Genomic DNA, 23,121 nt, shown 5'->3' on the forward strand with positions numbered 1-23,121 from the left:
ACTTTCTATGACTTCACCAGCCAAGGAGCTAAATGAAAAGAACTCTCACTGTTCTCTCCCAATTAAGATCCTGTGTACAGGACAGTGGATTTCCAGTGCAGCTATGATTGACTCTGGTGCAGGTGGCAATTTTATGGATATCGCATTTGCCAAGGAACATGGTATTGAAATTCAGCAAAGAGCCTCTCCAATTACCATGGAAACAGTGTATGGGTCACCTTTAATCTCCGGGCCTGTGGATCAGGACACCGCACCCCTTGAGATTTTGTTGGAGCCTAATCATCAAGAGCAATTCTCTTTCTTGTTAATTTCTTCTCCTCATTTTCCTGTGATTTTAGGCATCCCTTGGCTGCATTCTCAGAATCCAACTATCAACTGGGAGACCAAGGAGATTATCTTTCCAACAAGGAGCAACTCAGCATAAACTGAAGCTGTCCCCGAGTCCACAGCTACGGAATCACCGGTACAGGTATTTACTTTACCTTCAGCATATAAAGAGTTCTCTGACATCTGTGACAAGAATGCAGATCAGCTTCATCCACACAGGCATTATGACTGTCCCATTGAGTTGATTCCTGGGGCAGCTATTCCTTTTGGTAACGTATATCCTTTGGCGGCACCTGAGCTTCAAGCCTTACAGGAGTATATTGATGAAAATCTGGCCAAAGGCTTCATACGTCCTTCTTCCTTACTAGCAGGGGCACCTATATTTTTTGTAAAGAAGGATGGGTCCCTGAGACCCTGTGTGGACTATCGAGAGCTCAATAAGGTAACCGTACGGAATCGTTACCCTTTGCCTCTGATTCCCGAATTACTGGAAAGAGTCCGCCATGCTAAGGTGTTCTCTAAACTGGATCTTCGTGGGGCTTATAATTTGGTGCGTATTCGTCCAGGGGATGAGTGGAAGACAGCATTCCGATTCCGGTATGGACACTTTGAATATCTCGTGATGCCCTTCGGGCTTTGTAATGCCCCTGCAACGTTTCAACACCTTGCTAATGACATTTTCAGAGATTTGTTGGACCAGTTTGTGGTGATCTATTTGGACGATATTCTAATCTTTTCTGACTCTCTACAGGAACATGAAGAACATGTCAAAGCTGTTTTAAGATGTCTGAAAGAGAACCATCTGTATATCAAGCCAGAAAAATGCGAGTTCCATCGTTCTGAGATACAGTTCTTAGGTTATATCATCTCTCCCCTGGGGCTGAACATGGAATCTGGTAAGATTCAGGCTATCCTTGACTGGCCGGTACCCAAGAATGTTAAGGAGGTCCAACGTTTTATTGGTTTTGCAAATTTCTACAGACGTTTTATTCGAAATTTTTCTGATATTGTTAGTCCCATTACTTCCTTGACAAAGAAGGAAAAGCCCTTTAAGTGGTCATCACAGGCTCAAGAAGCTTTTGATCGGCTTAAGATCTGTTTCACCTCAGCACCGCTGTTGATACACCCAGATCCAACACTTTGTCAGGACTCTGAACATCTTTTACCTTTTGTGCATTACTGCCCTTTTCCAAGATGGCATCTTTGGTCTCATGTGCACTGTCTTCCTGCTATAAAACTCCACCCCAGCCTTCAGTCTGTGCTAGAGTATTCTGCCTTGCATCCAGCTCCTGACCTCTGATTACTCCCTGGCTATACACCTGCTCCTGTGAGCCTGTGTGGTGATCCTGCTACTCAGCTCTGAGTTCCTGCTGCATACACAAGTTTCCAGTAATCCTCCACCTGCTGTTCGTGTTTACTTCCATCTGCATTTGCTGGACATGTAAGCTGTTTCTGCTTTGCAATACCCTGAGACTATTAACCAGGCCTCCCTGGTTGAGCTAAGATATGATTTGAACTGCCTAATAAGCATATCTATCTGTGCCTGGACTAAGACAAGGATTTATTTGTGTCAAGTATCCTCAAGAATAACTGTGCTTCATAGACTTTCTGCTTGATTGCATTTTCCTCTGAAGTTTCCTATAGACTGCTAAGCTGCGTTTATTATTTGCACCAAGTGTTGTGGACTTGAGTTTCCCTCTGCACCTGTTTGAATCACCGTGTGATAATATAGACTTTACCACTTATAAAACTGTGTCCTGTAGTTGCCTTGTTCCTCGCAAAGAGTCTCCTGAGTTATCCCCTATAATTATTACACTTTCTTTCATTGTGGAAGTGGATGCTTCTGATGTCTTGGGGGCTATTCTCTCCCAAAGAACTGGAGAGAAGGGTCTGCTACATCCTTGTGCTTTCTTTTCCCGTAGACTAACCTCAGCAAAGAATTACGATGTGGGAGACAAGGAATTGCTGGATATTATTGCGGCTTTCAAGGAATGGAGGCATCATCTGCAAGGAGCTGCACAACAGATCGTAGTGCTTACTGACCATTGCAATTTAGAGTTCCTCAGATCCGCTAGATGTCTTTCTCCTCGTCAGGCTGGTTGGAATTTATTTTTAAATCAATTTATTTTGTTATCTCGTACCGTCCAGGTTCTCGTAATGGGAAGGCTGATGCTTTATCCCGAATCCATGCTGCGGATTCCGTACCTGGAGCCCCATCCAAGACCATTCTATCTGATGCCAATTTCATCGGAGTTATCCATGATCAGGACTTGTGGAAGGAGTGCAGGGAGGCTTATGATGGTGATGTATTTCTGGCCAACCCACCTGTTGATATTAATCTTGTCTTTAAGGGTGGCATGTGGTTCAGAGATCGACGTATCTGCGTCCCTGAGGCCGTCCGTCTGCAGATCCTCAAGTTGGTACATGACTCCAAGTTGGCTGGTCACAGGGGGGTACAGAAAATACAAGAGTTCCTGAGCCGATTTTTCTGGTGGCCAACTTGCCTGAAGGATATTAAGGACTATGTTCTCTCTTGCGAGGTATGTGCTCGTTACAAGACTCCTCATGTGGCACCTATGGGTCTCCTGCAACCATTACCTGTTCCGTCCTGACCTTGGAGGTCTATATCAATGGACTTTATTGTGGAGCTGCCTACATCGGGGGGCATGAATACAATCATGGTGGTAGTTGATCGCCTGACTAAAGCCGCTCATTTTGTTCCATGCACCGGCCTCCCCTCAGCTAAGGATACATTGAACTTGGTTATTCAGAATGTCTTCCGGCTGCATGGGGTCCCGGATGAGATCATCTCTGACCGTGGAGTACAGTTCACTTAAGATTCTGGAAGGGGTTTTGCTCTGCACTCAATATTAATGTCTGTCTCTCTTCCGCTTACCATCCCCAGACAAATGGTCAGACTGAGCGTACCAACCAGACGTTGGAACAATATCTAAGATGCTATGTTAGCCATCTCCAAGATGATTGGTTGGAGTTACGGCCGTTAGCCGAATTTTCATACAATTCCCAGAGCGCCTCCACTAAGTTCACTCCTATCTTTGCCAATCTGGGTTATCATCCATGTATCTTACTTAGGTCTCCGATTAATTCTCCGGTTCCAGCAGTTGAGGAAAGGCTGACTGAGACGAGACAAAATCTGGAGGTTCTGAAGGAATCCCTGACCATGGCTCAAGAACGTTATAAGAGATCGGCTGATAGATTCCGTAAACCTGCACCCATGTTCAAGGTAGGAGATTCCGTGTGGTTAACAACTAAGAATCTGAAGTTAAACGTTCCTTCACAAAAACTTGGACAGAAATTGGCCCTTTCAAGATCAACGGTATTGTGAGCTCTGTGGCCTGCCATCTGAAGCTGCCTAGGACTATGAAGGTACACCCAGTTTTTCATGTATCTTTACTAAAGTCTGTATCTCCTAATACCTTCCAGGGACGTGTTGTGCCACCTCCGCAGCCAATGGTGATTGATGGGCAAGAACAATTTGTGGTGGAGGAAATTGATTCCAGGATTCGCAGAAATCGGCTCCAATATCTTATAAGATGGCAGGGATATCCCCCTGAGGAAGACTCTTGGGAACCTGTGGAAAACATCAATGCCCAACAGGAGATTTCTCGTTTTCATCAAAGATTCCCTGAGAAACCAGGTCCAGGATCGTACTGAGGCCGCTTCTAAGGAGGGAGTAATGTCAGGACTCTGAACATTTTTACCTTTTGTGCATTACTGCCCTTTTCCAAGATGGCGTCTTCCTGCTATAACTCCACCCCAGCCTTTAGTCTGTGCTAGAGTATTCTGCCTTGCATCCAGCTCCTGACGACTCCCTGGCTCTGCACCTGCTCCTGTGTGGAGATCCTGCTACTCAGCTGAGTTTCTGCTGCATACATCGGTTTCCAGTAATCCTCCATCTGGCTGCTTGTGTTTGTTTCCATCTGCATTTGCTGGACATGTAAGCTGTTGCTGCTCTGCTTAAACCTGAGACTTTTACCCAGGCCTCCCTGGTTGTGCCAAGATATTATTTGAACTGCCTTATAAGCATATCTATCTGTGTTTGGACTACCAAAGACTTATTCGTGTCAAGTATCCTCAAGAATAACTGTGCTTCATAGACTTTCTGCGTGATTGCATTTTCCTCTGAAGTTTCCTATAGACTGCTAAGCTGCGTTTAATATTTACACCAAGTGTTGTGGACTTGAGTTTCTCTCTGCACCTGTTTGAATCACCGTGTGATAATATAGACTTTACCACTTATAAAACTGTCTCCTGAGTTATCCCCTATAATTATTACAGCCTGCTGCACAAAGTCTCCTCTTAACAGTTGTTGTAGAGATGTGTCTGCAGCAAGAACTCTGTGTGGCATTGACCTCGTCTCTAATCTGAGCTGCTGTTATATATATATACATATGTTAAAGTGTGAATATGGAAATAGCCTCTTCAGAGAAGAATGAGATCAGAACTCTAGCGCCACCTGTAGGATGTAGCAATCCTAAAAATTCAGACATCAGTAGCCAGTGGTGATAGAAGATGTGGCAAGTGACTGCAGCGCCGTCCATGATGACATCTTGTTTTAGGGGGTTAGGGTGACTCCAAGGCCAGCCTCCTGTGACACCCCATCCCGTTTGATACATCCCTCAAACAAAATGTCACAGGATGTAAAGTAAAAAATAACAACTATAAGGATTAGCTGTATAAAGAGAATAGTTTTTTTTTTTTTTTTAAATATAGCAAATTACAAAGGTGGTGAGGACTTACATAAAATGCCATTTATAAATATCTTTTTTTATCGGACCACCTCTTTAACCTAACATGGCTTTTTCTAGTTTATTGACGCTATGTACACCTATATTTGTTCATTAGGAACCAGACATTGTGTTTCTTTTCCTGAAGTCTCTTATCTCAAAAGCTTAATCCCCATGTCAAAACAGTTTATAAATTCAGAGCTGGCATAAGATTTTTTTTCATGTAGTCTGTAGGAGAACACAGCAGTACCAGAATATTTCAGCATCTAAAAGTGAGGTCTTCAAGAGGTAAACCAGCAACAACAAAATCAATGCTTCCTTTAGGCAACATAAATAAATGCATATAAAGCAGAATAACAATTCAGCTATGAAAAGCAGAACGCTTTCATGTGTTTCATGTTTATTCCGCTCCGTAATTTACGCTGCACTCATGTTCTGCCATTTTTAAAGGTGCTTTAAGAGTAGACTGAGGGTAGGACTTGTGGTTACATTTCATGATCTGTTTTCATATTCACATCTGCAATTATACATCCAGAATCCTTTATCTGAATGGTGTTATTCTTTTAACTACAAACTTGTCAATGTGGTTTCCCACACACAGAGCCTCCCGAAAAGTATTTTATCAAGGAACCATTTCCATTTATGCGCAAGCACACAGTCTCTTCCTAAAATGCTTTTAACTCAGAAAAATGTTTCCCAACCCCCTTGCTCATGATAACATGGCATACTTAAAATTCCCCAGTGCACATACAGCAAAACACTGGAGGTATTATATACAGTGACAAGCTCTGCCTTGAATTGAAGACATATGCACATGACAAGTAACTACGCTTGGCGTGGAGTCTTATCGGGAGTGTAACATCAAACCAAAGTTATTACTCTTAGCAGTTTAGTCCAACAGGGCTTCAAAAAGATACATGATCATTTATAGGATTAATAAACCTAAATTTATGGTGGCCATCTATCACTTCACATACACATGCGTAATACTTAAATTACAAGTTAATATGAAATGCAAATTGCCTCTTCAGAGAAGGTGATATGAAATCACACAAATAGCCATAAGACACAACCATAAAAGTCAACACTTGGAGTACAACTTAAAAATGAGAAGAGTTGTGCATGAAGGCACCTGACACATGGTGCCTTTTTTTTTAGAAGTCTTCTCGCATCAGAAGTAGGGAAGAGTAGCTCTGTAATATGGCATCTAATACAACATGGGACAATTTTGTTCTATTTAAAGGGAATCTTTGGCCATGTTTTTGCTATTTAATCTAAGAGAAGCATAATATAGAGCAAGAGTGCCCTATTCCAAGGATTTCTCACTTATTAGTAGAACGATGAGTGAATATATTTGGAAAACAATCGCAGATTCCGAATTTACCATATTCGTGACGATTTTATGTCTATCGTTTCCGAACATATTCGCTCATCTGTACTCCCATTGACCATAGCTTTTGGCGAATATTGCCAATACATCAATCGAACTCTGAACCGAATATTGAAATATTCGCTCGTCTCTACTTATTAGTCTGTGTTGTAGTTTCAATGCAATCAACGTTTTATCAGGAGGCGAATATCATTGTAGGACTAGGTCTCACCTGCACAGCAGTCAGGCTAATCTGTGTAATTCCGCCCCACCACGATTAACAGCTGGCTTGCTTATAATGCAGTATACACAGGAAGCTGTCAATCAGTGGTGTCAGCGGGGTTATACAAAGCTCAATATTCTGAGCACTGCTTCATTTACAAGAGAAAGCAGGGATTCTATCAAAACTGCACCAAGCAGTCCAGTAAGTGATACATCACTGGAAACAGTGTGCCAGCCTCCAACTTGTAAAAATCCTTGAGCTCCCTTGATTATGCCGTTCATTTCCATTTTGCGATGCGTTGATCCATTGCAGAGATTTTCACATTTGTTTCTCTTGCAGCGCACTATCTGAAATCTCTCCTTGCAGACCAACCGGGCATTTCTTTAGGGTATGTGCACATGTCGCGGATTTGCCTGTGGAATTTTCTGTGCCGATTCTGCATCTCTTGGCAGAAAACACAGGTCAAAATCTGCGCGTTTTGTATGCGGATTTTGTACGTTTTTGTTGCGGATTCTGTGCGATTTCATGCGTTTTTACCCCTGCGGATTTCTATTATGGAATGGGTGCAGAAACACTGCAGATCTGCACAAAAAATTGACATGCTCCTTCTTTAAATCTGCAGCGTTTTCCATGTGGAATTTTCCACACCATTAGCACAGCATTTTTTTTTGCCATTGATTTACATTGTACTGTAAATCACTTGCGGATCTGCAGCGTTTCTGCACGGTAAAAAATGCTGCGAATCCGCAGGAAAGCTGCAATGTGTGCACATAGCCTTATAGTCTTCTCTGGGGGGCGTGTGCTTTCATTCCTCCCTTTGAGTTCCAGATGCTGTCAATCACAGTTCAGCAGCTGATCTAGCAGTCTTAGGGTACCGTCACACATTGAAATTTCCATCGCTACGACGTTACGATTCGTGACGTTCTAGCGATATCGTTACGATATCGCAGTGTCTGACACGCTACTGCGATCAGACACCCTGCTGAGAATCGTACGTCGTAGCAGATCGTTTGGAACTTTCTTTCGTCGCTTGATCACCCGCTGACATCGCTGGATCGTTGTGTGTGACAGCGATCCAGCGATGTCTTCGCTTGTAACCAGGGTAAACATCGGGTAACTAAGCGCAGGGCGGCGCTTAGTAACCCGATGTTTACCCTGGTTACAAGCGTAAACGTAAAAAAACAAACCGTACATACTCACCCGTCGGTGTCCTTCAGGTCCCTTGCCGTCTGCTTCCTGCTCTGAGTGCCGGCCGGAAAGTGAGAGCAGATCACAGCGGTGCTGCGCTCTGCTCTCACTGTACGGCTGCACTCAGAGCAGGAAGCAGACGGCAAGGGACCTGAAGGACACCGACGGGTGAGTATGTACGGTTTGTTTTTTTACGTTTACGCTGGTAACCAGGGTAAACATCGGGTTACTAAGCGCGGCCCTGCGCTTAGTTACCCGATGTTTACCCTGGTTACCCGGGGACTTCGGCATCGCTCCAGCGCCGTGATTGCAACGTGTGACCGAGTCTACGACGCTGGAGCGATGATTATACGACGCTGCGACGTCACGAATCGTGCCGTCGCAGCGATGAAAATTTCAATGTGTGACGGTACCCTTAGGCTTCTTTCACATTTCTGTCTTCTGGGGGCCGTCGCAATCCGTGGTTATGGCAAAAAAACGGATCTTGCAAATGTGCCCGCAGGATCCGTTTTTTTGCCATTGACTTGAACTAACGACGGATTGCGACGGATGGACACACGTCGCATCCGTCGTGCGACGGATGCGTCGTGTTTTTGCAGTCCGTCGAGACGAAAAAACGTTCAGTGTAACGTTTTTTCGTCCGTCGAATCCGCCAGTTCCGACCACGCATGCGCGGCCGGAACTCCGCCCCCTCCTCCCCGGAACTCACAATGGGCAGCGGATGCATCGTAAGACAATTGTGCACAACGTCCGTCGGTACGTCGGGCCGACTGTTTGTGATGGCCCCGTACCGACGGAAATGTGAAAGAAGCCTTAGACACCACTGAGCTATGACTGACAGTAGTGTAAGTTTAGCCTATATAGATTGTTGATGCAAGATCAAACCACTATCCGACAGACTGAAAATTCTCAAGAATTTCAGCTCAAGATTCAGCACCCAGGACTTTCTCACACCTCCTCCTCCGTGTCGCCCACTGATCGGCTGTATGTGTTTGTCATTATTTTAGAAGGGCTTAAAATTAAAACAAGTGAGAAACAACACATTGTCAACTGCGCTATGCATAACAATTCAGAGCCAGAGGTGAATCTCAGAACCTCAAGATAAGCTGCGTTAAGTAATAATGCATTCTCCACAGCTGAATTAATGCCCTTCACCTACTGAAGCAGGAAATACAGTCACAATGAATTATATAATTTTTTTTTCGTGGACAGGGTAGATACAATCACTGGATTTCTGCCAAAAATCCATGTGAGCTCATGCACCAAAATAGAGCCATCAAAGTTAGGGCAATTTAAATTCTCGGGGGAGAACATGCATGCGTAGCTTCAAATAGTCTTCTGTGCTGCAGACTACACGGTCATGCCATTCATGTAGTTGATCTACTCGCACATTCCTTTCCATGGAAGGCATCAGAGGAGCCTTGTTTGAAAACGATTACTTGTAAAAGGAACCTTAGCTGTAATGTACATTAATAAAAGGGCATCTTGCGACTTTAGGGACATTCGGATCGGAGATTTTTATGGCACTTTAGCCGCTTTTGTAGTTATTCATACATGTAACCTGCAGTTTTTTAGATAAAAAAAAAAACTTGTCCTAGAAATGATTCAGAAAACTTATTGCATAGCTGTGCCATAATGTATGCTGCTAGTCTGTGTGAACAGGACATAAGATACAGCATTAAGGCTGAGGCAGAATGAGGCTTAAGATGAGAGATGAGCGATTATGTTTGGAAGCGATCGCCGAACCTGAAGTGGCCAAATTGGCACCCTGTTCGTGCTGATTTTATGTTTGACGATCGTTTCCAAACATATTTGCTCATTTCTACTCCCATTTACTCCATTGGCGCTCGGCTGTGTTTGGCGAATATTGCAAATACAATATTCGCCAGCGATCGTAATCCAAACCGAATATTGAAAACTTGCTCATCTCTACTTAAGACTAGCTTCAAGACATCTGTTTTCACGCACTTGTTCTCTTCCATGTTTTTGTTTGTTTTATTTTGCTGCAGAAAAATGGGATGCCTGGATTTTTTTCTTTGATACAAGAAAAACAATTTCAAAAGCCATAAGGGGCAAAAATGGATGTAAGAAAACTAACGAAGAACGGTCTTTGCTTTTCATACGAGAAAAAAAAAAAAGAAGTCTGAATGAGGCTTAAACCCATTTTTTTCCAGCTGTTTTGATATTTCCTTCCACACTGCAGAGACTTGATAGGGAACATGGTCGTGAGCCCCAATGAAGACAAGGACGGTAAAGTGCTGCGGAATATGTTGGTGCTATATAAGCAAGGATAATAAAGCATTGGAGTCTTAGAAGTCTACTTAAATTGAATTTTTTGAGTGTGTTATTTTATAAAAATCCAAGACAGTTAGTCTCTGTGAGGTCAAATATATGGTTTGAAGACTTCCAAAGTGAATCCAAGTGTTATGCATATCTCCTAACATGGGACGGACATGGAGAAAATTTGTGTATGAACCAGCCGCTCCCTGTACAGAATTGGCCACCACAGCCCGTGTAGTCCATTTCTGACTGATGCTGCCACCTCCTGGCTACATTAGTGATGTCCCCACCAGGCAGAATAAATAGAACTAATTGTAATCATTGAGATTTGATAATTCTCCGGACTCATAGAAAAAAAAAAAATCAGGCTATTGAGCACAAAAGGTAAAATGCCTAAAGCAATATGCAGTCAGATGTACATGTGTCAAGCGGATCTCTTCTTCAATATAGAAAATCAATAAATTATAGCACTGAGGCATGTACGATATATGATCCTGTTACTGCAAACTATCTGTAACTAACCAAGAGCCACCATCAGAGAACCAACAACCAGAGACGCAAATGAAACCTTTGTTTCCTCCGATGTCCAATGAAAGGGTCAGTATAGGGTAGGATATAACTTGATCGCTGGAGGGTCCAATACCCATGATCCCAAAACAGGGCTGATGTAGCAGAGGTGGGCATGCTTGGCCTCCACTCCATTTATTGTCTATGGACTGTGCTCAGAACATTAAAGCCAGCCCAACCAGTCTGACCTGAGCTTGCGGTGTGGCCGGGTATTGTGCGAGCCATGACCACTTTTCACAGCTGCATGAATATAGCCTAAGATTATGGTTTCTATAAATGTGATTTATTCAAGGGCTCATGTAAATTATATAATTGTGACATGTAACAGCAAAATTGCCCTAATTTTAGAGCTCACTAATTATTCTATACTGGATAACATTGATGTGACAATCTGGGGTGACTCCTAAAAAAGCGGGTAGACAAACAAAATATCCAGCATGACAGAGTGACAGACAGAAGCCATGAAAAATCAGAGGCAACAATATTGAGTCTTATTGTACTTGTCCAAAAAATCTGTTTAAAACCTATCAAATGTTTAGAATTGTACTAAAATAACCATAGACAGACGAGGCAAAAAGATCACAAAACACAGAAGCAGGAAGCGGTGTGAAAACCAACATTTGTGTCAATCTCAAAACTTTTGGCCTCTACTTGTACACTCAGGGAAGAGGAGGTCATATCTCGGGAACAGAGAAGTACAGCAACCAAAGGCAAAACGCCAGTTTCAAGAAAGTAATGGCATTTACACCAGGTAAAGAGAAAGCTAAAAACAATTTATGTACCGTAACTTTATATTCATCAAATGTAACTGTTACGTTAGCATCTGTGTATTTTATACTGAATACCTCTTTTTGCGGTTTCACCAAACTTCCAGCTTTTTAATGAAAATCTGTCAGGACAGTGACAATAGCAGTACGATATAGGGGCAGTAATTCTAATTCCAGCGATATGTCACTTACTGGGCTGCTTGGTGCAGTTTTTAAACAATACGTTTTCACTGTTGTAGCAGCGCTCAAATGCTGAGCTGTGTATAATACTGTCCACACCACTGATTGGCAGCTTCATGTGTACATTGTCTGCAAGTTGCCAATCAGTGATGGGGGAGGAGTTACACAGATTAGTTGGACTGGCTTGCACATGACACCTAGTCCTGCAGTGATAATCTCTAGATGATAAAACACTGATTGTGTTGTAGCTTCGATAGAGCCTAACAAGTAACAAATCCCTGGAATCAGGCTCTCCTGCCCTATATTCGGCTGCTCTCAGATCAAATAGCAAAAACCTGCTGACAGATTCAATTTAATGTTCATGTGCACAAATGATACACAGTTCTGTGCAACCCAAGTTGTATGTAAGAATTATAAGATACCCATAGACTTCTATGAGGCCTTACTGAACCTCCATGAGGATTCAACTCTAAATTGAATCAATAACGCTAGCAAAACAGGGAAGAGAGAAAATATCCTGAAAGAGGATATTCCATCCAACATTATTATGTTTATCTCCATATGACAATGGTATGCAGCAGTACATTGAGTGCTCAAGGTGTTGCAGGGCCTCTGTGTGCTTAAGGACCTACTTTTTATGCAGTGCAAACAGGTTTCTTTTGGCTATTTGGTAAACAGTGTACTGTTGTGAATGGGCCAAAGGCATGGTTAGTTCATATAATGCCAGAGTATCCCCTTATACCAGTTAACATTTAATACCCGGAACAGTTCTTCTGATTGCATAAGACCCAAAGATAGATATTCTGTAATAGGAAACTTTTGCAAAACATCAAATTTGGGAAGGTCTTTACTTACGGCCCGGGTTAAGTTGCCATATCTTTCCCTTCAGGGTATGTGAACCCGTCCGGATTTCTTGCAGAAATTTCCTGAAGAAAACCGGAAATTTTCTGCAAGAAATCCGCATTTTTTTTTTGCGTTTTTTTTCCGTTTTTTTCAGTATTCTGCAAGCGTAATTAGCTTGCAGAATGCTAAAGTTTTCCAAGCGATCTGTAGCATCACTTGGAAAACTGACTGACAGGTTGGTCACACTTGTCAAACATACTGTTTGAAAAGTGTGACCAACTTTTTACTATAAATGCTGCTTATGCAGCATCAATAGTAAAAGATAGAATGTTTAAAAATAATAAAAATAAATAAAAAAATGGTTATACTCACCCTCTGCAGACAGCCAATCTCCTCAGCGGCGTCCGTTCCTATAGATGCCGGTGTGGTTCAGGACCTTCGATGACGTCGCGGCTTGTGATTGGTCGCGTGAGTCACATGAGCGGTCACGCAACCAATCACAAGACAGCGACGTCATCACAGGTCCTGAACCACACCATCTATAGGAACGGAAGAGAAAGCATGCACCGGAGAGGCGGGAACACTTCGGGGGCCATCAGAGGGTGAGTATATCACTATTTGTTATTTTAATTCTTTTTTTTTTACCAATTATATGGTGCCCAGTCCGTGGAGGAGAGTCTCCTCTCCTCCACCCTGGGTACCAACCGCACATAATCTGCTTACTTCCCACATGGTGGGCATAGCCCCGTGCGGGAAGTAAGCAGATCAATGCACTCCTAGGTGTGCGGAATCCCCGCAATTCCGCATTTTTAATGAACATGTTGCTTTTTTTTCCACGATGCGATTCTTTCGCGGAAAAAAATGCAACATTTGCACAAAAAATGCGGAATACCCTGTAAATAATAGGAGGCATATGTAAGCGTGTTTTTCGCGTTTTTATAGCGAAAGAATGCGAAAAAAACATGAAAAATCCTGAACGTGTGCACATGGCCTCAAGGGAACCAGTCACCTCCCAAATCAACAATGAGCTAAGCCCACCAGCATCAGGGGCTTATCTACAGCAGTCTGGAATGCTGTAGATAAGCCCCCCCCCGATGTATCCTAAAAGATGAGAAAAAGAGGTTCGATTATACTCACCTGGGTGGGCGGTTCGATCCGATGGGTGTCCTGGTCCGGTCCTATCTTCATAGGATGACGTCCTCTTCTTGTCGTCACGCTGCGGCTCCGGCGCAGGCGTACTTTATCTGCCCTGTTGAGGGCAGCGCAAAGTACTGCAGTGTGCAGGTGCTGGGCCTCTGTGACCTTTCCAGGCACCTGCGCACTGCAGTACTTTGCTCTGCCCTCAACAAGGCAGACAAAGTACGCCAGAGCCGCAGCGTGAAGACAAGAAGAGGACGTTATCCTATGAAGATAATGTCTTCAAAGGGAGATTTGTTGTTAAAATTCTGCGCTGCCGCTAAGATGAATTTCAGGAGAGTATAGTTGATTCACAGTGGTTTTATTCAACGCGTTTCAGGGGTCTCATGCCCACTTCATCAGGAAATACCACACGCGTTGAATAAAACCACTGTGAATCAACTATACTCTCCTGATATTCATCTCAGCGGCAGCGCAGAATTTTAACTACAAATCTCCCTTTGAAGACATTATTTTCTCTGGTCGGTGAACACCTGTGGATCTGCAGCAGCCGCTATCTATATGCTCTAATCTCATCCTAACCAGGTGAGCAAATTTGGTGTATATTCTCCTCTGTGTAACGTGGATAAGACCCAATTGCGCTCTTTGTCTCCCCATTGTTTTGCAATAAGTATCCTATGAAGATGGGAGGCCCCGGACCGCGACACCCATCGGATCGGACTGCCCCTGGGTGAGTATAATTTAACCTCTTTTTCTCATCTTTCAGGATACATCGGGGGCTTATCTACAGCATTACAGAATACTGTAGATAAGCCCCTGATGCTGGTGGGCTTAGCTCACCTTCGATTTTAGGGGTGACAGGTTCCCTTTAACTTTAAATTAAATGGAAACTGTTTTTTTTTTTTAAGTCAGCCGCCTGAAACGTGATTGATTGATAGCCAGTAGTTACCTGTAGTCAAACAACCCGAATCTATTACTTACTAGTACATCCTATAAAGTGAGCATGTGAGTGCTGTATCATATAGACCAAGGGTGAGGCAATTAATTTTCCCAAGGAGCCCTTATGAAAGGCCATGACTTGTGGAGGGCTGAAATTACTAAGTTCTGCTGAATATTAACAAATTGCAATTAATATTAATGTCAAATAATTCTATCACTTAATATTGAGCAGAATTATGTATGCAGAAATCCCCTAAACAATGGCCCTATGTACCGCATGAGCCCCCCCACACAGTGCCCCTATATGCAGAATGAGCCTCCTCATAGCCTCTCTATATACATACAAACATCCCATACACATGATTCATACCCCCTCTTCCACCAATGTATTCTGCAGCCTGATGATGCAGATTACGGTGAAGGTGGCGGATGGATGGCACGGTGTAGCCCGTGGGCCACTGTTTCAGCCCTTTGGCCACAGTTTGCAGAATGGAGTGCCTTGAAATGGTCTATAACAGGGGTGGGCAATCATGTTGACCTCTTTAAACTCACAATGTGTCAGCTAAAACATATATTATATAGAGTGTATATTAAAAAAAAAAAAAAAGTATGAACTATTGCCCCTTCACAGCCCCCAAAAGACCATGTTTTATAAATTCATTTATCCAGGTAGTGTGATTGCATCAACATGTATTATGTATCCAAAGCACTTTGGTTGAAGAAAAGTCAAAGCGGATTTATAAAATTAATAAAATACAATAAACATAAGCATCAAACGAAATAAATATTAACTCACGGTCACGTTTTTGTTCAGTTTTTTTTTTTTTTTTAAATTAAATTATTTTTGTAATCAATTGATAACATTCCAATGTTCGGCACGTCGCCCAAGTGTCTAAACAGCACAAGAAACATATAGCAAAAATAATCAATACACACAGCTTTTCCTGAGCTTCTATACCTAATTGAATACAAAAAGAAAATGTCAAATAAATAAGAATATTTCTAGGATATCAAAAAAAGAAAGGAAAGTAAAGGCAATGTAAAAAAAACAAAACAAAAAAAAAAAGCCAGAACATTCATATTAAAAAGGGGATTTTCTTGCACGTGTTGAACACATTTTCTGGAGGCCGATAAATTCAAAACCATCATTTCTATAGAAAGATTGAGGCAAGGGGGTATTAGAAACGCATTATAAAAAAAAAAAAAAAACAACAACAAAAAGAAAAAAATAACAGCTACAAGGTATTCTTACACTGTGAAAATGCATGGATATCAATCTAATAAACCAACAAATTTGACAACACGTATGTATATTTCATTGCCACAGTTATAAATACTCAAAACGTCCATTGTATATTGAAGGGGAGTTACAAGGAGGATGAAACGAGGAAAGGAAAAATAGTCTGGATATGATTACACAGTGGCAGAAGCTTCCATCAGATTAAAGACATTCATTTCTCAAACTCAATGAGAAGTAAGCTGGTCTTATTAAAAAAGATACCCAATAATTTGGCCTAAAATCCAAATCCAATCAGAAACATGACTTCAATACTCAGGTGTGACTGCAGTAAATCTTAGATTACCATTTTTCTCACATAGGAAGGGGAGCTATGTACCTGGTAAGTCCCCATACACATTACACTAATGCTAGCTGAATCTGTCGATATTTGTCGAGAGAAAATATCGATCCATTTGTTCTCCCTGGGATGTCGCCTTCAGACATGTCTGACAGCAACTCTCTAACGCTACGTTCACATTTGCGTTGGGCAGAGCTGTGGAGGGCTGCCTACTTCCTCCACTAAGCCCCGCCCACTGCCGCACCTCTTCCATTCAGCTCCGCCTACATCTGCATGCATCCTGCATACCCCATCTTTAACATTGGGTACGCAGGCTTTGCGGATGCCTCCGCATGCGTTGTTTTGGTGCTGCGCCGAACGCAACATGTTGCATTTTGTTGCGGTCGGCGCAGCATCAAAACAACGCATGCGGAGGCATCCGCAAAGCCTGCGTACCCAATGTTAAAGATGGGGTATGCAGGATGCATGCAGATGTAGGCGGAGCTGAATGGAAGAGGTGAGGCAGTGGGCGGGGCTTAACGGAGGAAGTAGGCAGCCCTCCACAGCTCTGCCCAACGCAAATGTGAACGTAGCCTTAAAGAACACATAAGCGTTCAGCCAAACAAGTGCACCTGCAAATGGGAGATGAACGATTGGCTGAAGCATTGTTTGGCAGACGGCCATCTCCATGGCGGCATATATGCAGGGTCCTGCTGGGTTGGGTTTTTTGTTTGTTTTTTTTCTTTAAATCCATGAGGAGCAATGATATAATTTTTGTTTCATAATTTTATCCAGCATGGAATGTTATCAAACTTTGCAAATGACTATTAGGGGATTTGTCTTCATTCCTGTAAAAAAACTAAAAAATTGCATATATGGTAAGTGGCTTGCAAACTCTTGCTTTTCTCCAGTTTATTTGGCTGGTCTTCAGCTGCATTGATATCAGAACATTCTCATGTGGAGTACAGATGATGGCAGTGAAAGAGTCAGCACTGGCATCTCACTATTTATGGGGATAGGCTGCTGCAGGACATTCTTATGATAAGTACAACATTCAGAGGAGGACATAGATGCTGCCTAGAGATGGGAGAATCGACTCGCAGGACTCCGATGCATTGGCTAGGTCAGTAATCTGTGACCGCTGGACAGGAGGCCTGATTATCTCCTTAAGGGCTCATTTCCACTTGCGAGGAAAACGGACGAGTGCAATCCGATAAAAAAAAAAAAAAAAAAAAAATCGGATTGCACTCGGACCAATGTTATTCAATAGGTGTCTTCATTTGCAATTTTTTTCTCAGCCGAAATCGGACTGAGAAAAAAATCGCAGCATGCTGCGTATTGCTGCGAGTCTCGGACGACACTCGCCAAGGCAAGTCAATGGGTGCGGAAAAAACCGCATGGAATACGGACCATCAGTATTCCGTCCGTTTTTTACGGATACCTTACCATTCTGTGGCATAGAACACTGTAAATGGTCCTGTAAATGACTGTATAAAAATCGTTTCAGAGAAAAAAAACGGATTGCATACGAATGTCATACGAATGTAAAATGGATGGTGCGATTAAAAAAATAATTAAAAAAAAAAACCGCATAACACCCGCATGACAATCGCATACGTTACATCCTTTTTTTCGGTCCAGATTACAGACTGTTTTTTCTCTCGCAAGTGGAAATGAGCCCTTACGCCCACATCCTCGGCTCCTCTTGACTAGTTGTGCTAGAACTAATATTAAAAAAAAAAGCTAGGAATGCCAGGAGGTAAGAGGAGATTTGCAGACTTCCCGTCCAGCAGTCACAGATTATGGACCTGGGCGATTGCGTCTGGCAAATAGATTCTTCCATCTCCAGTGCTGACTGTCCGAATGCCAGCATCTGTACTCCAGAGGAATACATTCAGATATCAATGCAGAGAAAGCCAGGTAAATGGACTGCAGAGAAAAGCAGGAAGCCACTTACATGGCATTTTTATTTTTTTTTATTTTACAGAAAAGACAACAAATCTTCTAATAAATTGATTTGCAAACTTTCATAACTTTACGGGTCAGAATTTTTTTTTTTTTTTACATGAAAGTTAATTTACTCTATTAAGGGCAATTTAAGAGTTTTTTTTTTCTTGCAGCAAAACAATGTAGCCAGACCTAAGCTGTGAGTTAATGGAAAAATCTGAAACGCACAACGAACCTTGCGTCTTCCAGGCATTTTTTTTTTTTTTCAGAAATACAGTATGCTACTGGAGTGTTTTTTATATAGTCTTCTCCATAGAAAGAAAAACCACAAAATATATATAAAAAAAGCATAAGTGTCATAATAAATTTTTACAATGCAGCAAAAAAAAAAATCTACAAAGCGGAAACAAAGCAGGAACTTCCATCTACACCGTTATATGGAAAAAAGATTAATAGCGCAAGTTGATAAGCACTGCATGCCAATTTGTGCTGCGGATTTACGCCACAGATTTTCAGAAAACTGAATCTTAGTTGTTTAAAAGCAGCATAATCTGCACGACCTGGTGCATTTCTTTTCCCACTGCTGAAAAGTCCTATGTAAACATTCCTGGAAAGGGTTATCCTCTTTGAACACCACCTTGTCTAAATGGGTAGATGGGGAAGCTGGATGTATAAATCCCCAGCTGTGATCACAGAGCGAAGCTGCTAGGGGCCTAAAAACTCAGCGATGGATCACCGACTGCTGATACCAGTGGTTCAAGCAGCTAAATAGAGCAGCTCTTCTTCGAGGCTGCTGTCGGCAGGGGGTGACCGAACAGATCTTCCTCTTTCAGGACTGGTCTGTAGATAGGGCATGACTGCTGAGGTCATTCTGATTGACAACCAGCTCCTCGCATTAAGGTAGTGGAGAGCTGGCTGCAAATCAGCAAAAGGGCGCCAGTCATGCCCCATAAACCATAAACAGAGCAGTAGAGAAGCCGCTCGTGAAGTCAGCAGGAGCCGTTGATCGCTAGCAGGAGTGGTCTGTGAACGCTCTGTGCCGGAAGTGACTGGCATAACAGGCAGCTTAGTTACCGTAACTAATACTGTTAGGCTTTTTGGTAGATTTTCTTTTTTTTACCCTGGATTTCAGTGAATATAAATTTATACATGAGATACATGTCTAGTGCTGAAGAAGTCCAACGTTTGCCCACTTTCATGAAAGTAAGATATACACATACAAATGTGATGCAGCCCATTGCAAGCAGGTATTAAACTTTCTGGGAATACTGCATTTTATTATTTTTAGGAAAACTGAATGAATGGCTACGATAAGCCACTGCTGTATAGACCAATGGCAAAAGCCATGTTTAGGATGGATACTTGGAGCAAGGAAGAGGGGTGTGGTGGGGCGAGTCAGCAGGGGCTTAGATTCAATAAAAATCAATTTCAATTAAAATTTTAAATTATGTAATTTCTGTATATTTCTATATTTATAAATAAACACTCTGACCAATAGCAGATTTATTCTCTTAGTGCACTGTCGTAGGAAAATGGTTTAGTGCAGTTTCGGTAAAATTAAAAAAATAATAATTTGAGAAGAAAAAAAGAAGAACTATGCAGTGTTTTGCAGTTTACAAAATAAGTGGACAAAAAAAATTCTGCACATTTTAAAGAAATGTAATAAGAAAAAAAAACACAACATGCTACAGTATGAGAGGCAATCGTTTTTGGCAAATAAATTAGAAAAATATGAAGATCATATTCTGCATGGAGAAATTCAATAGGTTTCTGACTTAAAGCATATGAAATGCATAGCATTATTCCATTGTACATATAAGATAACGGTCTTATAGTTTTTTTCTCTGTTTATACTCTTTATGCAGGTGAACATCTGCAGATAATTAAAACAAATGCAGAAAAAAAAATAATTTTACAGGTTTTGGGCTATGGCAGAGCTCTTCGCCATCTTGAACTCTGTTCTGTCCCCAAACAGTTTAAAAGTTCATTCCTGTCTGAAAGCTTGAAAAGATGACTGAACCCGCAGAGTCACACTTCGGCCCCAAGCTCAAGCACCCCAGTCTCAATCACAGCAACATATTTGTCCTCAATCTTAATCAGCAGGATAGTTTTGTCAATGTGGGACCTATTACAAGGGTCTCTGCTGCAAGGCACCCAGCGGTGAATTACCTGTGGAAAGCGACACAAAAGAACAGAGCGAGACAGAAAGAGGGAAGGGAAGAGATCAAAAGAGAGACGAGCGTTAGAGGTCTGTCTGGTCAAGTCACTTGCATTTCATTTGGCCAAAAAGAATAAAATCAAAATACATTTTGTTTTTCTATACACTGTTTGTTATTCCCAGCCGTTAATGCATTGAAAACAAGAATAATTGTAATTTTTTCAAGCACATGGGCAGTCATTTTCTTATTTTTTTGACAATGCAAACCGAAAATAAGCGTTAAAAATCTGCCTTCATGAGAGCCAGAGTCACAATGCCTGATCCACAGAGTTTACATTGCCTTTACTTTCCCTTTCCTGAGCTTCAATTTAAAACTGATGTTTCAGATTTGAAGAAAAATCAAAGTTCAAAGGGTTTGTCCCATTCCTACACATCACCAAGATAATGGTCTAAGTAGTCTGATCCTGCAGTTGTATTCCTTTCCATTATGCAGCTAGTTCTGTAGTGAAACATTATATATATATATATATATATATATATATATATATATACATACACACACACACACACATACACACGCAAATATGCACACGTGGTCAAATTTGTTGGTACCACTTGTTTAAATGACAGAAAATCCCATAATGGTCACATAACTAACTTGAATCTGACAAATGTAATAATAAATACAAAGTCTATGAAAATGAACAAATGAAAGTCAGATATTGCTTTTCCACCATGCTTCCACAGAATTTTTTTTAAAATAAAACTCATGAAGTAGGCCTGGAGAGAAATGATGGTACCCCTGAACATAATGTGACAAAAGGGACATGTTAAATCACGGTGTGTCCACTAATTACAGACATCACAGGTGTCTACAATCTTGGAATCAGTGAGTGACCTGTATATCAGGCTACAAATACTCACTGTGCTGTTTGATGACATGGTGTGTATCACACTCAACATGGACCAGAGGAAACGAAGGAAAGAGTTGTCTCAGGAGATTAGAAAGAAAATTTATAGACAAACACATTAAAGGTAAAAGTTATAAGACCATCTCCAAGCAGCTTGATGTTCCTGTGACTACAATTGACATATTAAATACAAAACTCCCAAATACATTTTGTGAGCGCACGAGGTCTGGCAGTAGATACGCCAAAAGACCCCGACCTCACCAAATCAGCTCAAAACAAACCATGCCAAAAGGAGAAAAATTCAGAGCAATGATTTATAAAACAAACTTTAATTGCCATAAATAGTACAAAAATATATATCAAAACATTACATTATTTAATGACTAGAGCACAGGATGAATGTCCCAGGAATGCTGGAAAAGCGCCCATCCCCCCACTCCCCCAGATGTAAATACCCTTGTAATGGTATGCATAAGGAAAAGCACCTACACTATCCAACCAAGGTCACCCCAAAACAGTGGGATTCTATAGTAATGCCATTAAGTATGGTGGTGGAAGAAAGGATGATAGCACTTACCACTACACAGAGGTGGGAGGGGGCGGTCGGGCGATGGTCCCCAACGCACGTTTCGTGGCGACCAGTGCCACTTCCTCAGGGGGATAACCATATACTGCCTAACAGGACCTTAAAATAGCCCTTGGCCCCGGTCACATGGTACACAGCAGCCAATCACAGTGGCGCCATCGGCACATACGCACTGTGTCCGGCAGGTCCCGGCGTGCGCACCTGGTCTGACGCTGAGTTTCACTGCCGGGACCTGCCGGACACAGTGCATATGTGCCGATGGCGCCACTGTGATTGGCTGCTGTGTACCATGTGACCGGGGCCAAGGGCTATTTTAAGGTCCTGTTAGGCAGTATATGGTTATCCCCCTGAGGAAGTGGCACTGGTGGCCACGAAACGTGCGTTGGGGACCATCGCCCGACCGCCCCCTCCCACCTCTGTGTAGTGATAAGTGCTAGCATCCTTTCTTCCACCACCATACTTAATGGCATTACTATAGAATCCCACTGTTTTGGGGTGACCTTGGTTGGATAGTGTAGGTGCTTTTCCTTATGCATACCATTACAAGGGTATTTACATCTGGGGGAGTGGGGGGATGGGCGCTTTTCCAGCATTCCTGGGACATTCATCCTGTGCTCTAGTCATTAAATAATGTAATGTTTTGATATATATTTTTGTACTATTTATGGCAATTGCACATATTATTCAGAAATGTAAGATCCACGGGACTGTAGCCAACCTCCCTGGACGTAGCCGCAGGAGGGAAATTGCTGACAAATCAAAGAGACGGATAATACGAATGGTAACAATAAAGTCCAAAAAAACTTCTAAACAGATTAAAGGTGAACTTCAAGCTCAAGGAACATCAAGTGTCAGATCGCACCATCCGTTGTTGTATGAGCCAAAGTGGACTTCATGGGAGACGACCAAGGAGGGCACCATTGTTGAAAAAAAAATCATTAAAAATCCAGACTGCAATTTGCCAAACTACACGTTGACAAGCCACAAAGCTTTTGGGAGAATGTCTTTTTGACAGATGAGACAAAATGGAACTTTTTGGCAAGGCACATCAGCTTTATGTTCACAGACAGAAAAATGAAGCATATCAAGAGAACACTGTCCCTACTGTGAAACATGGAGGAGACTTATGTTCTGGGGTTTCTTTGCTGCATCTGGCACAGGGTGTCTAGAATCTGGGCAGGGTACAATGAAATCTCAAGACAATCAAGGGATTCTAGAGAGAAATGTGCTGCCCAGTGTCAGAAAGCTTGGTCTCATTCGCAGGTCATGGGTCTTGCAACAGGATAATGACCCAAAACTCACAGCTAAAAACACCCAAGAATGGCTAAGAGGAAAACATTGGACTATTCTCTGAAACATGCCGTCTGGAAAAGGCAACCTTCAAACACGAGATAA

General features: G+C 42.1%; 1 protein-coding gene across 6 annotated transcripts in view; it reads right to left on the reverse strand.

The window, feature by feature from the left end:
• Nucleotides 1-18,249: 18,249 nt before the first annotated feature.
• Nucleotides 18,250-23,121, reverse strand: part of PCNX1 (pecanex 1) — a 118,443-nt gene continuing 113,571 nt past the window's right edge. For all 6 annotated transcript variants that reach the window (XM_077262177.1, XM_077262195.1, XM_077262186.1 and 3 more), the window contains one exon: nt 18,250-20,240. In XM_077262177.1, coding sequence (XP_077118292.1) covers nt 20,100-20,240 — 141 coding nt within the window. In that variant the 3' untranslated portion in view covers nt 18,250-20,099. The remainder of the gene's footprint in view (nt 20,241-23,121) is intronic.

The sequence above is a fragment of the Ranitomeya variabilis genome, chromosome 1 (assembly GCF_051348905.1).
Source record: "Ranitomeya variabilis isolate aRanVar5 chromosome 1, aRanVar5.hap1, whole genome shotgun sequence".
Taxonomy (NCBI): domain Eukaryota; kingdom Metazoa; phylum Chordata; class Amphibia; order Anura; family Dendrobatidae; genus Ranitomeya; species Ranitomeya variabilis.